At 37.4% G+C, this 18,046-nt stretch overlaps 1 protein-coding gene across 4 annotated transcripts in view; it reads left to right on the forward strand.

Annotated features, from left to right (window-relative positions):
- Positions 1–18,046, forward strand: part of LOC101261224 (uncharacterized protein At5g03900, chloroplastic) — a 39,880-nt gene that overhangs the window by 8,842 nt on the left and 12,992 nt on the right. For all 4 annotated transcript variants that reach the window (XM_004237502.5, XM_026030698.2, XM_010321565.4 and 1 more), the window contains exons 5-10: positions 4,388–4,460; positions 4,542–4,607; positions 6,600–6,686; positions 7,005–7,070; positions 8,530–8,672; positions 8,760–8,846. In XM_004237502.5, coding sequence (XP_004237550.1) covers positions 4,388–4,460; positions 4,542–4,607; positions 6,600–6,686; positions 7,005–7,070; positions 8,530–8,672; positions 8,760–8,846 — 522 coding nt within the window. The remainder of the gene's footprint in view (positions 1–4,387; positions 4,461–4,541; positions 4,608–6,599; positions 6,687–7,004; positions 7,071–8,529; positions 8,673–8,759; positions 8,847–18,046) is intronic.

The raw sequence follows: 18,046 nt of genomic DNA on the forward strand, positions 1-18,046 counted from the left end.
TCATTACACTAAAAACTGTATGGATAAATTTTGTTAGGAACAGATTCTTTTGTAGTAGCAACAACTTTTTCTTCTAGACTTTGTGTGTGGAACTCTTCTCACATTGACGCCTCTCTCTTTGGGTGTAGTCAAACTCCAAAGCATTAAGTTGTGCTGTTTATGTAAGAGTAAATAGCTGCCTTTTAGATCGTTACCTTCTCAAAAAAAAAAAATAGCTGCCTTTTAGTTTTCCAGTTCAAACACAAATAGGTTCAAGACTTTCAGTTTTCCAAGCCAAATCAGTAGTTTGGCTCCTACTACATTACCTACAAGTCTAATGAGAGGACCCAGGATTTCAATTGACATCATTGGTTTTACGCTCCAAATGCTAGGAAGGAAAGAGAAAAGGTATGATGGAGAATTGGATCAACAAGGAGTTTGCTTGAAGGGCCTTCGGTGGTTGTGGGGACTTTAACATTGCTAGAGGTTTCTTGAGAGAAAGAATCGATTTAGATACAATAGAGCAATGTCCGACTTCTCAGATTTTATAACTTACATGGAGCTGGTGGATCTAGAATTAACAGTAGGGAAGTTCAGTCGGAATAAAGGGGATAGACATGTCATAGACGCAAGACTGGACAGGTTCTTAATTTTAGAGGAGTTGGATGAAGGCTTCCGAAATATCAGGCAATTTGTAGTGCACAAAGTTACATCAGATCACTCTACTTTGATGCTTCAATGTGGTAACTGGGATCCAGTTACTTCAAATCACTCTCCTTTGATGCTACAAAGTTACTTCATGTCATAGACGCAAGACTTGACACGTTCTTATTTGTTTTAATTAAGATTTAGACGTTTGAATCTGAATGCACATATGAATAAATAAAGATGTTGTCTCTTGATCTGAACACTAAATGACTAAATGATTAAGCCGGGTTGTTTTTCAAAATCTGAATGTACATACTTTATTTATATGTACATAATAAATATACAATTCAATAATAATTAATATCATAAAATTATTATTTGATACAACAAAAAAATGAAACTGTTATGCTTAATAATGATGGTAGAGATAGTTTGTAGTGGTGGTTGTGATGGTAATTGTTGTAAATGACTAGTAGATCAGTGTTTGCAAAGCGATGCGAGCCTTTTACGCTCACAGACTAGAGACTAGAATGAGTATGTGAGCGCTTCATCAATTAAAGCATGAAGCGGGGACTTATCACTTTTTTCCGCTTCACGCTTCCCTGAAACTGGTAATGATGGTGGTGATAGTTGTGACGGTGGAGGTGGTTGATGTTGTGGTGACGGTCAGAATTGTGGCGATTGGTAGTGATGTTGGTGGTTGTAATGATGAAGTCGGTTGATGTTAGTAGTTGGTGGCGGCGGAAGAATGTGTGTTAGTTGCTGATATGGGTGTAGTTGGTGATTGTGCTAATTATGATGATGGAGGTGGTTGGGAGTAGAAATTAACCATAGTAGTTGTAGACTTGTAGTGACGGATAGTAGTGGTGGAGGTGGAGGCGGCGGTGCCAGTTGTGATGGTGGAGTTTGTTGGTAGTGAGAACCAGTGGTGGTCCTGATTTGACAGTAGTGGTACAGGTGCAGGTGGCAACAACTGATATAAGTATAATGATGGAATGGTAAGTGATAGAAGTTGATAGTAGTGTTTAGCAATGGTGGTGGTTGTGATGGCAGAGATGGTTGGTGGTAGACGACAATAATGGTGGCTGATAATGATGGGGGTAGTTGTGATAGAAGAGGTGGTTAGTGGTGGTGGTTGTGATGGCAAAGGTGGTTAGTGGTGGTGGCTGATGATTGTGAATAGAGGTCATGATGAATATTATCCACACAAGAATACCTCTTAATAATATTAAGACTTTGTTCTAGATCTTAATGGTTAAGTCCTATCCAGACCTATTAAATGCTTAAATCATAACCAAAACAAATACACTTAATGGTCTAATGTCTAAACCATTCAGATTCAGACCCCATTAAGTGCAAACAAGTGAGAGCTTAAATCCTATTTCGAATTTGAGAACTGGTGGTAGACACAGAGGGGTTCAATGAAAGAGATAAGAACGGGTAGGGGGTTCCCTTGTTTGTGGTGGAAGACCAGACCACATTTTAGCCACAAATTGAAAGCTTTGTAGGATAAACAAAAAGAATGGAGCAGGACAATCCAAGGAAACTTGGGTTTGAAGTAACAAAATATTTTTAATCAACTTGCAGAACTGGATGGAATTTCGGTTTTTAGGAATTTATCTGAGGTAGAATTAGCCACAAAGACTGCTTTATCTATGAAGCTTGAGGAGAAGGCAAAGCATGAGGAGGTGACATAGCGGTAAAAGATTCATCTATGGCTGAAACAAGGGGGGATAGAAAACACAGTTTCTCCATAGAACATCCAATGCTCACAGAAGATACAACTCTCTTGACCAGCTTTTTTTTTCTGATAACCACAACTATATTAACCAATCTTCTTTAGAAGGGGATTTGGTGAATCCTGAAGATATCAAGAGAGAAATAGTACCATACTATGATACAGAATAGAGGAATGGAGACCACAATGTATTCTAAGGGTATGCCCCATGGTATCACAAGATGATAATTTGATACTACTACACCCCTTTGAACCTCAGGAAATATGGGACAATATCAAAGTATGCACAGGAGATAAGGCCTCGACCTTGATGGATTTTCAATGGCCTTCTTTATTCAATGTGGGGTAACTGATATGCATTCTATTTCAGATGACTTTTGAAAGAAGATGGATAAATCAAAATAAATTCTAGATCAGTCAATGAAGTTCTCAAAAGATTGAAGCAGGGAGATCCTCTGTCTCCATTACTCTTCATTTTAGCAATGGAAGAACTGAATGATATGCTGAAGACAGCAGAAGCGAATGAGTGGATCAGGAGTTTCAAGGTGAACACTAGGAGAAGCAACAATATGGAGATCTCTCATCCGCAATATGTAGATGATATCAATCAACAATGCTTAGGGTGATCTTTATTCCAATTGATGCTATCTCTGGTTTGAATGTAAACTGTCTCAAAAGCAATATATACCCAATTAATGAGGTAACTGATATACATAGACTGACTGAAAACCTAAGTGGAAGGACAGTAGAATTATCAAAAGTATACTTGGGAATACCACTAGGAGCCAGTCTAAAGGTATATCATATACCTTTAGTCTTATATGTTATGATTAATAGGAAAATGTAAGAAGAAAATGACTAGCTGGAAGAGTCAATACTCAGTGTGCTTGATGCTTTGCCTACTTATATGATGCTTATATTTCCAATGCCTGCAAACGTGAGAAAATAATTAATGCACTAAGAAGGAATTTCCTTTGGAAAGGAAACAGTTAGAAAAACAAGATACATATGGTTAACTGAAGCACTCTGACAACAACAACAACGTATCCAGTGAAATCCCACAAGTGAGGTCTGGGATGAAGCACTCTGACAGTTAGTAAAAAGAAATGAGATTGGGCAATTAATTAGAGACCAGAAGATCCGGAATAATAGCCTGGTGTTGCGGTGGTTGCTCTAGATGAGAACTCTCTGTTGAAAGAGGTGACTAAAACCAAGAATTGGATGAGAGGTAATTCGACAACAAATCCCGTGAACACTTTTTATGGGGTGGGATCTGTGTGTGGAGATCCATAAGGAAACATTGGTCATTAATCAGAAACAAAGCAATATATAAACAAGGTAATGGAATGAAGATCTCATTATGGGTAGACATGATTAGTCCAAGGCTCTTTGAAGCAGCTATTCTAGATATCTACAATGTCTGTTATGTACAGCAAAATAAGAGTTTCCCTTTGAGTTTGTGCAAGACCCTATGAAGATAACTCTGGTGAAAATATAAGACAATTAGAATCTCAAAAGGGGAAGAAGATACTTAATTGAGTTAATCTAAATAAAAGGAACATTATTTATTTGATAACAGTAAGATAATAGCACCAAGACGGTTGATTTCGTCTTTTCCTTTTTCCTGATTGATCAGTGACCATGACAGCTAGCCTAATACCATAAAAGTGCTATCTTTTGCTCTTAGGTATTCCATGCAAAAACTATTACTGCTTCTGTTTTAGGAAAGCAATATACTTATTTTCACATTTTAATGTTCTAACCTAGCAATCGTGATACATGTTCAGTGGGTAACTTTATCATGACCCACATATGGGTGAACCTTAAGGTTCTTTTTCCATTTTGAAATATTATGCACCATGGCTAAAAGCTTCATGAAATTCACCGGCAGCTTTCTATTTTTCTTTTATAAAGTTAAAGTGGTGTTCTTCAGCATTAAGGGTATGCTGGCTACCTCCAAAAAATTACAAGCTAAAACCCTAAATCCACGGGCACCTTTCTAATCTAGTTAATTTCTGTCAGGTATTGGGATCCATACTATTATAGGAGACGACGAGTTCGCAAAGAAAGTGGTGGGATGAACTTCATTGAATCTGTATGTGGTAAAAGGCATTAGAGTAGATGCTTTTATATTTTCATCTAAGTTTTTCATAACTAATGGTTGTTAAATTTGCAGGTATTCTCCTTTGTATTTGGTGATGGTGATCCAAATCAAGAAATTGAAGAGGAGAGGTGGAAGTTGGTAATAATTGAGCACTGAATTTAGCGGTCCGTTGCTTTTTTTTTTTTTTTTCATTTTTCTGTGGTGGGGATGGGCTGGGGCATGTGAATAATGAGAAAGGGAAGTAGAAGAGGATGGCATTCGGTGGGATTAAATTTTACTTATTCTGGATAGAATTGCAACCACTAAGCTACAACTCCAAGTCAAGTAGTCTATTATTTAAATTACTTATTCCTGGCATTCTGATAATTTGTCTAGTTCTTGTCTTTTCCTCTTCTCTTTCCTGCTTCTGGTAACTCTTTGATTTGCTTTTTGGTCAGGGGTTAATCTCTACCCACATAAAATGGCACGAGATATTGATATATTCTCTATTAGTTTTTCGGCATTATAGCAGCTTTCATCCACAATAAGTGTTCTGGTTGTTTTCACTACAATCTTTTCTTTGTAGTTACAAACTTTCCCTTATCTAGAATTCTAGATACCTTATTGGTACGCCAGGACATCTCTATGGTTACTTTGTCTGGTAAAGGGGTGGGTATCCAGGATTAAGAGGTTGTAGTCATCCTCTTGTATCTAAGTTTAGTGAGAATGATTCGATGGAAGGGATGTTTGATTTTTTTTTCTGATAGAGGGGAGGTGTATATGCCAATGCTCTCACATCGCATCTAGCAACTTGGTTATTTGAGCAATGAATCGAAGAGAGTGAGGTACAATTTTGCATGGTGGCTAGTTGGGATTTTCATTGCTTTATGTTTACTTTGTTGGTAGGTAAAGAATAACCTTTATTGATATACCAACAAAAGAGAATGCTTGGAGAGACTTGGGGCATGTTTGAATGGGCTTGTAAAAAAGTAAGCTATAAGTCAAAAGTCATAAGTAGATGGTACTCTACTTTTGACTTATTTTATAACTTCTTTTGCCTAAAAGTAGGTGGTTAAAAGCACTTTATAACCTTTCCAAACATCTCTAAAACTAAAAAAACTACTTGAAAGTCAAAAACACCTACAAATAAGTCAATCCAAATGGGCACTGAATGTTAACTTCTTCTTTATTCAGGACAGGGGATGAAAGTTGCGTACATGAGGATGTTGTGATCAACACGGGCATACTAGAAGGGATAAGATTAGAAAATGAGGATATCGAGAACAAGGTGAGAGTAGCTTCATTGGAGGATAAGGTGTGGGAAGCGAAAATTGAGATCGTTTGACCATGTTTAGAGGAAATGCTCGGATGCCCTAGTTCAAGGTGTGAGAAGTTGACTATGAATGGTTTCAGGATAGGTAGAGGTAGGCTGAAGAAGTATTGAGGGGAGACGCGATTAGACATGACATGACTCAATTTCATCTTACCGAGGACATAACCTTGATAGGAGGTTGTGGAGGACACAAATTAGGGTAGATGGTTAGTAGGTAGTAGTGCATTGTCGTGTTATCTGTCCATACTAGTAGTCGTAGCATTGCTCTTGTAGTTTCTTTTTCTTTGATATCCGTTACTATTTGTTGTTTCTTGTACTTTGTCTATCCTAATGTTTTGCTGTAGTAAATGTTCCAAATTCTTTATTATGCTTTTTCCTCCATTACTTTATTGGTCTTCTTTGGATTATTTTTCCTTGAGCCGAGGGTCTGGTACACTCTACCCTCCCCATACCTTACTTTGTGGGACTAGACGGGGTATATTGTTGTTGTATCTACGGACAGAGAAATCGTATCATAGATGTTTTGATGCCTTCTCAAATTCAAGTTACTCCCTGAAGGTTAGATGTTTTGTTAATCGTTTTAGTTGGCTTAACCTTTCTACTGTAAATAACACTGATCTTTGTTTGGAGTTTGTCAGCTTCTTAGTGTCATTGAATCTCTCCTTTGTTACATTTGCATCTGTTGACACTTTTTAGTGATATCTACGCCATAAAGAAAGTTCAATGTATGTGCTGTCACTAACTTTTACAATTTCTTATGTTATAATCAGATATTTCTACGACGTATAATAATTACCATCGTTTAAAAACTTTTGCAGGTAGGGCAGTATATATCATCAAATGGTGGCGTTGTTGCTGCTGAAGAACTTGCTCCCTTTCTTGATGTGGAGACTCCTAACAAAACGGTAGTTGATGGGTCTTACACGACCCATTTGTTGGATTTCTTGTCCATTATCTTCTTGCTTTGTTGTTTCCCTTCCACAGCAGTAAAAGTGCTATAATTTTTGTTCCAATGGCCTTTTCAGGAAAACTATTTTTAAATCTGTTGAACATTTTGAGTACTTGGTTGTTTGGTAATCCTGAGATTCCATGTTTTGCGTTTCAGTTATCCTTGATATCTTGTTGATTGTTCATCTTGCTTTAGTTTTGTGCTTATTTACACTTTGCAATCTTACTCCTGTTCTGAGAAATGACTTTTGAATTACCTGTGGGTTCTCTGACAGGATGATGAGTCATACATCCTTCCGGTGCTTTTGCGGTTTGATGGTCAGCCAGAAGTAGATGAGGAAGTATGTGAAAGCTTTATTAATGATATAATTTTGTTTGATTCTTCCTTCCGATTACTATGGTTGATGGCTTGATGCCGTTTTCTGTGCACGTGGCTTTGGAAAAGAATTTCGTGTGTTCCATAGTGCAACCTTGACTTCAATAAAATTTTGAGAATCAATTTTAGCTTCTGAAACAGCCTCTGTACCTCACACAAGGTAGGCGTAAGGTCTAGTACACCCACCCCTCCCCAGACCCCACTTATGGTGTCGGACTGGATATGTTGCTAGTGAAGTCTCCAGTGTCATTTTCTGAAACCTTGTTGTGGCGACAGACATCAGAAGTTATTAAACTTTTTGTCCATCAATTCTCCTGACTTCAACTAACCCCATTACTAGTCTTGCCTTTGCCAGCCATTTCATTTAGACTCCTCACCCTGATACCTGAAATCTTCAACATGTATCGTACTTGTGTTAATTAGTTATTATATGGATATTGTAATTGTATTAATAGTTCAAAATAATCTAAAGAATCTGTTAAAGTTTTAACATACTAATCTCAAATTCACACCTGAGCTATGATTGAAGCAAACTCATAAGTTGAGTTTTTTGAGAGAGCATTATCATATTTTGACCCTAATAGGATATCTGAAAAGATCAAATATATCGTCCAAGCTTTGAACAGAGCCAAGTCTCTTTTTAAATCTACAAATTTGGATAACAAAGCTCAAATTAGGGATGAAGTAGTCATTTCTATGTTTTTATTATACTTCATCAGGATTTGGACATCAACAATGTAAATGAAATAAGGAGTTGAACCTAAAGAAAAAAGGGGTATGAAAGAATTTCAGTATTATAATATACAAGACGATGTGAACTTCTGTCTCATTTGGGCTTCCTTTTTCTTTCTCAATATCTGTTGAAAGGTTGTTTCTGCATTCTAGTACAAAGAGCAAAGATCACTGCTTAAATGAGTTTTTCTCCTGTTTAATAAATTTCAACTTTAAGGGCTCAGAAAATCTAGAATCAGTGGTTGATTTGAGCTGTTGTGAATATTATTGCTGTTATTGACTTTTGTGTACAAGTGTGGTGCCAAAATGTAAATTTCTTTATAGTGTCCTACGGGAGTTAACAGCAGGGGGTGCTGTGGTAAAAGTGATATAAAGGCTACAAAGGCAAACATAATACTCCCTCCATTTCAAAAAGAATGACCCTATTTCTTTTAAGACCACAAGATTAAAGGGCATTTTGGTATATTTGACATAACTTTAATTTAGAACAATCTTCTTTCTTTTCTTAAACTCCATTCCAAGTCAAACTAGGCCATCCTTTTTGAAACGGAGGGAGTAGTTTATAAGAGACTGTATGCATAAATACATGGTTGTTGAGGGGTTTTTGATGTCTCTTTCTCTCGTTAAACGCTCAAAGATCTCTTTACAGAAAGATTTTCACATTCTTGTTCTATATAAATTGTTTGTTCCAGGGAAATATCTTGTACCGGTTTCCATCACTTCAGCGTACAGCTACTCCACAAAGGAGTGGAAGGAAGGAGTATGTAGGAAAAAGATGGACTGACTGGGTTGGACAGGTTGAAAGATTTCTTCAAGAGAAGAAGTGGCAATTTAGGTATCATATCATTTGTCTGAACTGCTGGTATATTTGGATATCTTACTTGTGGATTTGAGTTCTCAACCATGAGTGTTTACAATGCAGTAAAACAAGCTCATCGGAAAGGGCATTGGTCATTGGATTGGGTGGGCTCAATTTGTTTGGAGTCATTGTTCTTGGTACCATGTTGAAGTAAGGATCTCTATGTGGTGCTTTAGACTTCTTAACTTTTGCTTCTATATATTTTCACGACCCGAAATTTCACAAGGATTTGTGACCAGCACCTGGCAACCCCTAACCGAGTGAACCATCCCTTTAAGCATTTCCATAAACTTTCTAATCATAAAAACTACAATTTAATGATAAGGAATTCTAAATATCATAGCCCAAAAGATAATCAAATCCAAAGTATATAGCTGAATCCATAAGTCTAAACCCAACAACAGAGTCAAAGGAGAATCTCAAGAATCTAGTGGGATGCAACCCAAAAATACTGAGTAGAAGTAAATAAATTAAAACATCTAGTCACCACAGGACTGGATTGGTTGACTCATTGCTGGATCACATATGCTGATCTGCTAGACACTTAGTCCTATGGCACTCAGAACTATCACTGCATGGATGTAAGAGGCGAAAGAAGGATGAGTATGTAGAGTGCTCAGTAAGTTTCATCGGCCTGCCATTGAAAGGGTTGTGGTGTAACTTACCAAAATATTCAGTATTTCAATATAATATGATAAGTAAACTACCATTATAAAAAAAATGACATGTAAACCGCCCTTAGCAAAAAATATGACAAGTAAACCACACGACACTATTTATTAACATAAACTGAAAATCATAATATAGTGACCATATATCAGACAGTTAGGATAGTTGATAATATCTTTCAGAGTATGCCTATATATCAATATGGAACAAATGGAGGCGCAACCCGGTTACATCTCTCAAAAACAAAAACTGGCATAAGCAATGTGCATGAATATCTTAAGTATGCACATCAATCATTAAGGCATATAACATACAACACATGTGTAAATGTAACCATGCTTTAGCAGCCCGATAGTATAACTTGGTTCTCATATGTATATATATATATATATATATATATATTATATTATATATATATTATATATATATATATATATGTATATGTATGTTACATATATAAATACATATACATATGTGTATATATATATATATATATATATATATATTACACACACACACATATATACATATATATATATATATATATATATATACACATACATATATATATTTAATAAGGTAAAATAACCCGGTTCTTGTATATACATTTCTCACCTCGCATATATGGAACCCCCAAATCCATCTAAAATATCAGCAATTACGCAATCTTATACTTTCTAAGGGGAAACCTCCTCTGTTTAGGTCTTAACTTACCTCCATCCAAGCCAAGTTGTTGTTTTATGACCGTTTTTCCATGGCACAATCTCCTCCAAATGACTCTGATCTGTTTAGATGAATAATTAACAAAATTAGACAATCCATTGGACTTAATTCCATAATTTGAATGGGGGGCAAAATCAAAACCCCCAAATTAAATACATCCCGTGTCAGCCATAAGTCGTAGAGTCCAATTAGGTAATTGGATTTTGAATTGGAGTCCATTAACTCCCTCGATTCCCTAATTTCTATTTTAGGAGCCTTAGTCTTACATCCCTATTTTCCACCGTTAAATTTCATGTTTTAATGGTTTAACTTCATATAAAAGTGTTGAGTAGTGGTCAAAGCGATATAATTGCAACTATTAAGAAAATCCATTCTCTGGAGTTTTCTCGAAAGAGCTTCAATGCTACATATGTGGCTCTTATCCCTAAAAAGAATAAAGCCAAGGATTAAAGGGAGTTCGGGAGATATCTTTAAATTTATATCTAGCTAAAAAGAGTGATACACAAACTCGTAGATTCATACCAGAAGCTAAAAAGAGTGATACACAAACTCGTAGATTCATACCAGATGACCCTTTTAAAAGGTAGGCAAAACACATATGCTTTCCTAATTGCTAATGAAAGTACATATTCCAATATCAAGGAGCAGATTCCTCGAATAATGTGCAAACTTGACATCGTGTGAACTGGACTTTCTATCCCATACTCTTCCTAAACTGGATTTTGGGAAGGAAATGGGTGAGTTGGATCAGATTCTGTGTTAGCATAGTCAAGTTCTCCATCTTAATCAATGGTTATCCTGCATGTATTTTCCCCTCTCAAAGGGGATTGATATAGGGCAACCCATTCTCCCCTTTTTTTTCTATTCATACTAGCTAGGCCCCTAGGGAGTATTTTAACATTATGATCAAAATTGTTAATGGCAATGAATGAATTAGGGAGGTTGAATATATGAAACAATCTAATTACCAGGTTGGAGGTAACTCACCTTCAGTATACAGACGATACACTTAATATTTTGTGTTGCAAATATAAAGCCTAGTCTAAGTATTTAATAGTTATTTTGAATCTTGTTTGAAGCTATCTTTGGGCTACACATTAACCAAAGGAAGAGTTGCATTTTCCTTGTTAATGAGGGGCAAACATGCAAAACAACTAACAAACACTGGGAGGGAAGATTCAAACTATAATAGTTGTTAGAAATCATAATAGGAATAGGATTACAAATATTGTCCTATGTGAAAAATGATTGTAATGTAATGTATCCTAATAATATTTCTAGAGTCTCAAGAGAGGTTTTATAGAGATACTTGGAGTAAAAAGATCCATTTGTGGCATGCACTAGAGTGATATAGAATTTGCACGAAGTCAAAACCTGAGCGAACAATAGGAGGAGACTCTGAACATGTTTATATTTGCCTTGTTGATGGTTGAATTGAAAAGGCATATTCACGAGGAGGTGCAATGGTGTATGGAATTTGCAGAACATAGTATTGACTAATGAAACACAAGGGTGGAGATAACGATAGATGGGGGTTTGGATATAGACCCTATAGTTCAATGGCTTGAAGTTGAGAAAGACTAAGACAAAGTGCAAGTTCAGTGACGCAACACATGAAATGGGTACAAAAGTGAGGATTAATTCGCAAGTCATCCCCAAGAGAGGATGCCTCAAGTGTCTTGAGTTAATAATTCAAGGAAATGGGGAGATAGATGATGTGTTTTTGCATATTGTGTTAGAGTGGGATGGATGAAATGAGAACTCACATCCAGTGTCCTATGTGATAAGAGGTCCCTCCAAGACATAAAGTTAAGTTTTACAGAGTAGTTGTAAAACTGACTATGTTATTAGGGTAGAGTGTTGGCCTGCCAAAAACTCACATGTTTCATATAATGAATGAATTGAAGAATTTAATTTTTTTAAATGTTAAGTTAAATTACTTTTGATGTTAAGTTCAAAGCTAGTGAGGCCAGGAGCGTGGGAAAGGAGGTGCACAACCTGTACGATGCAGTTCAACCTAGTATCTTGGAATGTTAGGGGAATAAATGATGGGGGAAAAGAAGAGTGGTGAAGAGTCTCTGATCACAGCCCAATACAATTAGAATGTGGGAACTGGGAACATAGGCAATCCTATTTTAAATTTGAAAACTGGTGGCTCAAAGTGGATGGTTTCAAGGAGATGGTGCAGGGGTGGTGGAGTGGCTTTGTTGTAGAAGGGTGCCCTGACTACAGACTTAGCAACAAGCTACAGATGCTGATACAAAAGTCGAAAGAATGGAGCAAACAAACCTTCTGTTCCAACTCAAGCATTGCTTGCAAAACATGATGCAACAAATAGTTGATCCTCCTCTAGTTCATTACAACTCGAGCATCTACATCCTTCTGCTGAGTTTTGTTCTTACAAATGATTGCTTCATGCCCAAACTGATTGCACTTACTGCACTTAGCTTCAAGCCTTCTCCAACACTTGAAAGGTGCGTGTCCGATCTTGTCGCAATGCTTACAAGGAGGGTAGTTTCCTTTGAAGCTACCTGTTTTGTTTTTGTTGTTGCAAGATGCACCTTCTCCATATGTTGATTGGTATTTCTTGTTCTTCTTTTTCTTATATCGTCCATTATCTTGATGCTTGGCAGGTAAAGCTCCTTCAACAACTCCTTGTCTCATAACATGTCGTTGCTCTTGTGCTTAAAAGGCACTTAAAAGCTCTGTTAGTGTAATACTGGACAAGTCCTTAGTATTTTCTAAGGTTGTAATGGTCGCCTCAAATCTTTCAGGTACCGTTCAAGGATTCTCTCAACGATCCTTGAATCATTAAAAGTGGAACCCAACGATCTGACATGATTGGCAATGTCAAGAAATCGGTCATTGTATTCCTTTATGGTTTCACTGTCCTTCATCTTTTGCAGCTCAAACTCACGTACTAAATTCAACACTTGCATCCCTCGAATTCTCTCATCTCCTTCATACTCAGCCTTAATCCCATACCTCTTTTACCGACTTCAGAGACATGATACGAGTGAAAACAATGGATGAAACTGCAGGAAATAAACACGCCTTTGCCTTTGATTTCTTAATTTTCCTTTCCTGGTGATTTTTGATTTGCGACATCGTCGGATTGTTTGGCAAGGGAGCAATGATGTATTCATCTTCTACAGCCTCCCACAGATCCAAAGCTTCCATATATGCCTGCATTCTAACAGCCCAGATTCGATAACTTTCTCCACCTAAAGTTGGTGGTGCCATTGAAGAAAAACTTGCTTCTCCATTCATGGTATTCACGAAATCTGATAGGCGCCCACACACAAAGGTCCCTTAAGAAATAAAGCTCGGATACCAATTGATGGTTTTAAAAAACCTATTTAAGCTAAATAACATAGGGAAATCAAAGTCTGCACCTAGCATAAAGACGGAAGAGAACAAAATAGAAGCCTAAAATGAAAAGTAAAAAATAATAACACATGATTAAGCAGTCACTAAACAACTCCTAAATAATAGGGAAGCATGACTAACAACTAATTGACTAAGTCTTACTTAAAACATAGGCAGTAAAATTAAATTTACTGCAGTTCAAAAGCAGATTCCTAACACCAAGCTTTACACAAAACATTAATCATGGAGACCTTCCTTTGAATTTAGAGGATGCCCAACCGTCTCAACAGAAGAAAATGAGTGGTTGCAAAGCCCTTACACAGAAGAAGAAGAAGAACTACAGATCATTAAGCAGTGTGATGGTGACAATGCTCCAGGTCTTGATGATTTCACCATGTCTTTCTTCAAGGAGTGTCGGGATATTCTTAAGGAAGATCTCATTACTATCCACAATTTCCACAGAGGAGCTTCTTTGAGAAATCCCTTAATGCTACTTCCATAGCTTTGATCCCAAAGAAACCCGAGGCTATGGAACTAAAGGATTTCAGATCGATCAGCTTAATCGAGTAGTGTACAACATCATTTCTAAGCTAATCACTGAAAGATTGAAAATAGTTATAGGGAAGCTGGTTGATGGACATCAAATGGCATTCTTGAAAGGTAGGCAAATCATGGATGTTGCTCTACTGGCAAATGAAATGGTTGACTCTAGGGTAAAACAAAAGAAATCAGGCATCCTATCCAAGCTAGATATTGAAAAGGCTTATGATCATGTTAATTGGAATTTCTTGCTAAAAATTCTATAAGACATGTGTTTTGGAGAGAAATGGATTGGCTGGATACAATTTTGCATCTCAAATGTAGGATTCTCACTCATTATAAATGGTAAGCCTGAAGGATTTTTTCAATTGCATAGAGGTCTTAGACAGGGAGACCCTATGTCACATTTTTTCTTTCTACTAACTATAAAGGGTCAGAACCACATGTTCAGAATAACAAAGGTATATTGTTGGATAAAAGGGTTCAGTGCTCAATTAGGGGAGAGGTGATGATCTCGAAATCACACATCTTTTCTTTGCAGATGATGTCCTGGTCTTTGTGAAGCAAAAGTGGCACAAATCAGTCACTTGAGAGCAATCCTTACAATATTTGAGGGCATTTTAGGGCTTCATGTTAAGTGGTCAAAAAGTTTCCTCTTCCCAATTAATCATGTAGACAATCTACAAAGTTTAGCTGGGAATCTGGGATGTCAGATATCCTCTCTGCCCACGAAGTACCTCGGTTTGCCTTTGGGGCCAAAAACAAGGAGTTGGAGGTATGGGATGAGTGATGGGAGATGTGAGAAAAGACTCTCAAGATGGAAAAGTCAGTACCTATCACTAGGGGGTAGGTTGATTGTCATCAAGTCAGTTTTAGATGGGTTAGCTACCTATCTGATGAGTCTATTTCCAATACCCAAGAGCATTGTGAAGAAAATCAACAAAATGAGAAGATCTTTCATTTGGCAAGGAAACAAAGAAAAGAAAGGCTACAACTTTTGGTGAAATAGGAGACACTCACTTTGAGCAGAAAACAAGGTGGCCTTGGCATGAGAAATCTTAGCATCCAGAATAAATGCGTGCTACAAAAATGGCTATGGAGATTTTCTAATGAAGATGGAGCCCTATGGAAAAGATTCATAGCAAGGAAATATGGCTTGTTTAGCCAATGGACTACTGAGGAGGTGATGGAGTCGTTTGGATGCTGTGTGTGGAACAACATCAGAAGGTTATGGCCCCAGTTCAATAACAATATGTATATTAGTGTGGGCAATGGTCTGAAAACAGAGTTCTGGAATGAAAACTGGAAAGGTGACCTTGAGCTTATAAAGATCTGCTACGGTTGCTCAAGTATGGAGTCAACAAGGGTGGAACTTAGTGTTCATGAGGGTTTTGAATGACTGGGAAATTGAGGATGTGGCCCGGCTACTAGAGGTGCTAAACAACCTCCCAGCCATATCTCAAAGAAAGGATAAACCAATTTAGAAGTTACATAGCTAAGGAATGTTCACAGTAATGCTACTGGGTGAAAAGTCACATTTATCCTATATAATACCAAACATTGACCTCTTGGCCTGGGAGGAAAAGTCGGAACCCTACCCTCTATATATCTAGGGATGCCATTGGGGGCTGAATCAAGGTCCAAAGGAATTTGGGACAATATCCTGGAAAGATGTGAGATGAAATTATCAAGATGGAAAGCCCAATACTTGTATGGGGTAGACTCACTTTGATTAATGTTGTGTTAGATGCTCTCCCAACCTACATGCTTACCCTTTTCCCCATCCCAGCAGGGGTAGTACAACATGGGTAGTACAGAGGCTAGATCAGATCAGGAAAAGCTTCTTTTGGCAAGGAAATAATACCAAGAAAAGTTATCACTTAGTCAAGTGGAAAGAACTAATTTTAAGCAAGAAACAGGGGGGGGGGGCTTGGTTTGAAAAATCCGAGAACCAAAGGAAAGCTTTGAAAATGAAGAGGTTATGGAGATATGCCCATGAGACACACGCTCTATAGAAAAAGGTGAGACAACAAAGTATGGAGAATTGGATGGGTGGATGACTGAAGAAGCAAACAATCCTTATGGTGTCACTGTTTGGCGATCTATCAGAAACTGATGGACTATTTCACGTAACCGCACTATCATTAGTGTAGGTGATGGTAATAAAACCATCTTCTGGAAAGATAGGTAATTGGAATCTTGCAGAGAAGTTCCCTGATCTGTTTGATTTAGCTATCCATTAGAACTGAACAATTGCTGACATGTGGGCATTCCAAGGTTGGGACGTAAATTTTAGAAGAAACTTGAATGATAGGGAAATTCCTAGACTGATCGAGTTTTACAAAATCCTTGAAGCTTTTCAAGGTCTGAAGAATGGGGTGGACGGACTATGGTGGACAAACTATGGTGGAATGAGCACAACAAAGGGGTATACAAAGTAAGTGCAGCGTACAAACGTCTGAACTGGACAGTGGCACAAGATCCCATATGGCCATGGAAACAAATTTGGAGAACCAAAGCACCTTTGAAGGTGGCATGTTTCTCACATCTGCTAGCAAAAGAAGTTGTCTTGACACATGAAATCCTAAGAAAAAGGAACATTATCTTAGTCACGCACTGTTGTATATATTTGGTGAGGCAGCTAAGACAATGGGACATTTGTTTTTGCATTGTAGAATCACTAACCAACTATGGAAAATTTTCATTAATCTCAGAGGCATACAATGGACAATGCCTAGCAAGATTGTTGGCACTCTATCTAGGTGGGAAGAAGCTGAGAAGGGAGCAAAAAACAAGAGCTACTGGAGAACTACTATCTTGGATATGGTGGACCATCTGGAAGGAGAGAAATGTTAGGTGTTTCGAAGACATGAGTAGAGAAGTACAGAAAATCAAAACAGATTGCATTTTGCTTTTATGTTTTGGTGTAAAAGGAACTTCGACATAGATGCAGAAAATATCTTAGATGTGTTGGACTCATGCTAGGATTGGGAGTCCTTTGATAAATTGCTATACTTTGACTTGTTGTAAAGGGGTTTATCACTATCCTAAGTGCTGAGTATAATACAAATGTTACTTATTTAAAAAAACACTAGGAGGGAAAAATTAAGAATGATGGGTAAACTAGGAGCGGCGTCAGAGGTGGACAAGATGAAGGAAACAAGGTTGAGATGGTTCAGACATGTGAGTAGAAGGTGTATAGATGCCCCAATGACGAGGTGTGAGAGATTGGTAGTGATAGGTCTATGGAGAGGTAGATTGAGGAAGAATTTGGAAGAGGTGATTAGACATGACATAAACATATCCAACAAAGGGCGAGGATTAGGATAACATGTTAGTTGGCAGTTGAGCACTTTCTCCACTTTGTAGGTGGGGGCATGTCCCTAAACGTCAACAAATAGTATATATAATAGGGAAGTACTTTTTTTTATTGAAATTGGAAAATGTAACTTGTGACTTGGCAAGTTGTCACGCATTACAAATATGATTGAAATTAAAACTTGAACAAGGTAAACCACACTTCCTAATAAGTCGATGAAGGACACGTTGGTGAGGATGCCTTAGCAGAATGTGCAAATCGGTAGAGGACGTTTTTGTTGAAAGAAAGGTGGATGAAAACTATGAGGATGACGCCTAGAAGTTCACTTGAGAGGAAATGAGTAGAGGTTGTCATTCCTCTGACCTAAAACATGGAAGTGTCAGCGATGCTTGATATTTTGCATGATAATACGAGGCATGAAATTCAAGAAATACATTATTATCTCGTGCAAATATTTGAACTGTGATTAGACGTTTCGTAATAGAAGGAACTTGAATATTTTTTGAGGAAAAGGGATTTCGAAGAGATAGATAGACTCAAATTAACAGTATGATGATGTGGAGCCTTTGACAATCACAAACATGAATTTAATCCACGCAGCATTAGTATTCCACTTGTTGTAGGCTAGTATAATCGAGAGTAATGTAATAAGTAGCCAAATGTCAGGAAACCCTTGCGGATCATAGGGGCTTGAGCATGATGGGACAAGTATGTTGTAGGTTGATGGTGT

Source organism: Solanum lycopersicum, chromosome 4 (genome assembly GCF_036512215.1).
Source record: "Solanum lycopersicum chromosome 4, SLM_r2.1".
NCBI classification, from domain to species: domain Eukaryota; kingdom Viridiplantae; phylum Streptophyta; class Magnoliopsida; order Solanales; family Solanaceae; genus Solanum; species Solanum lycopersicum.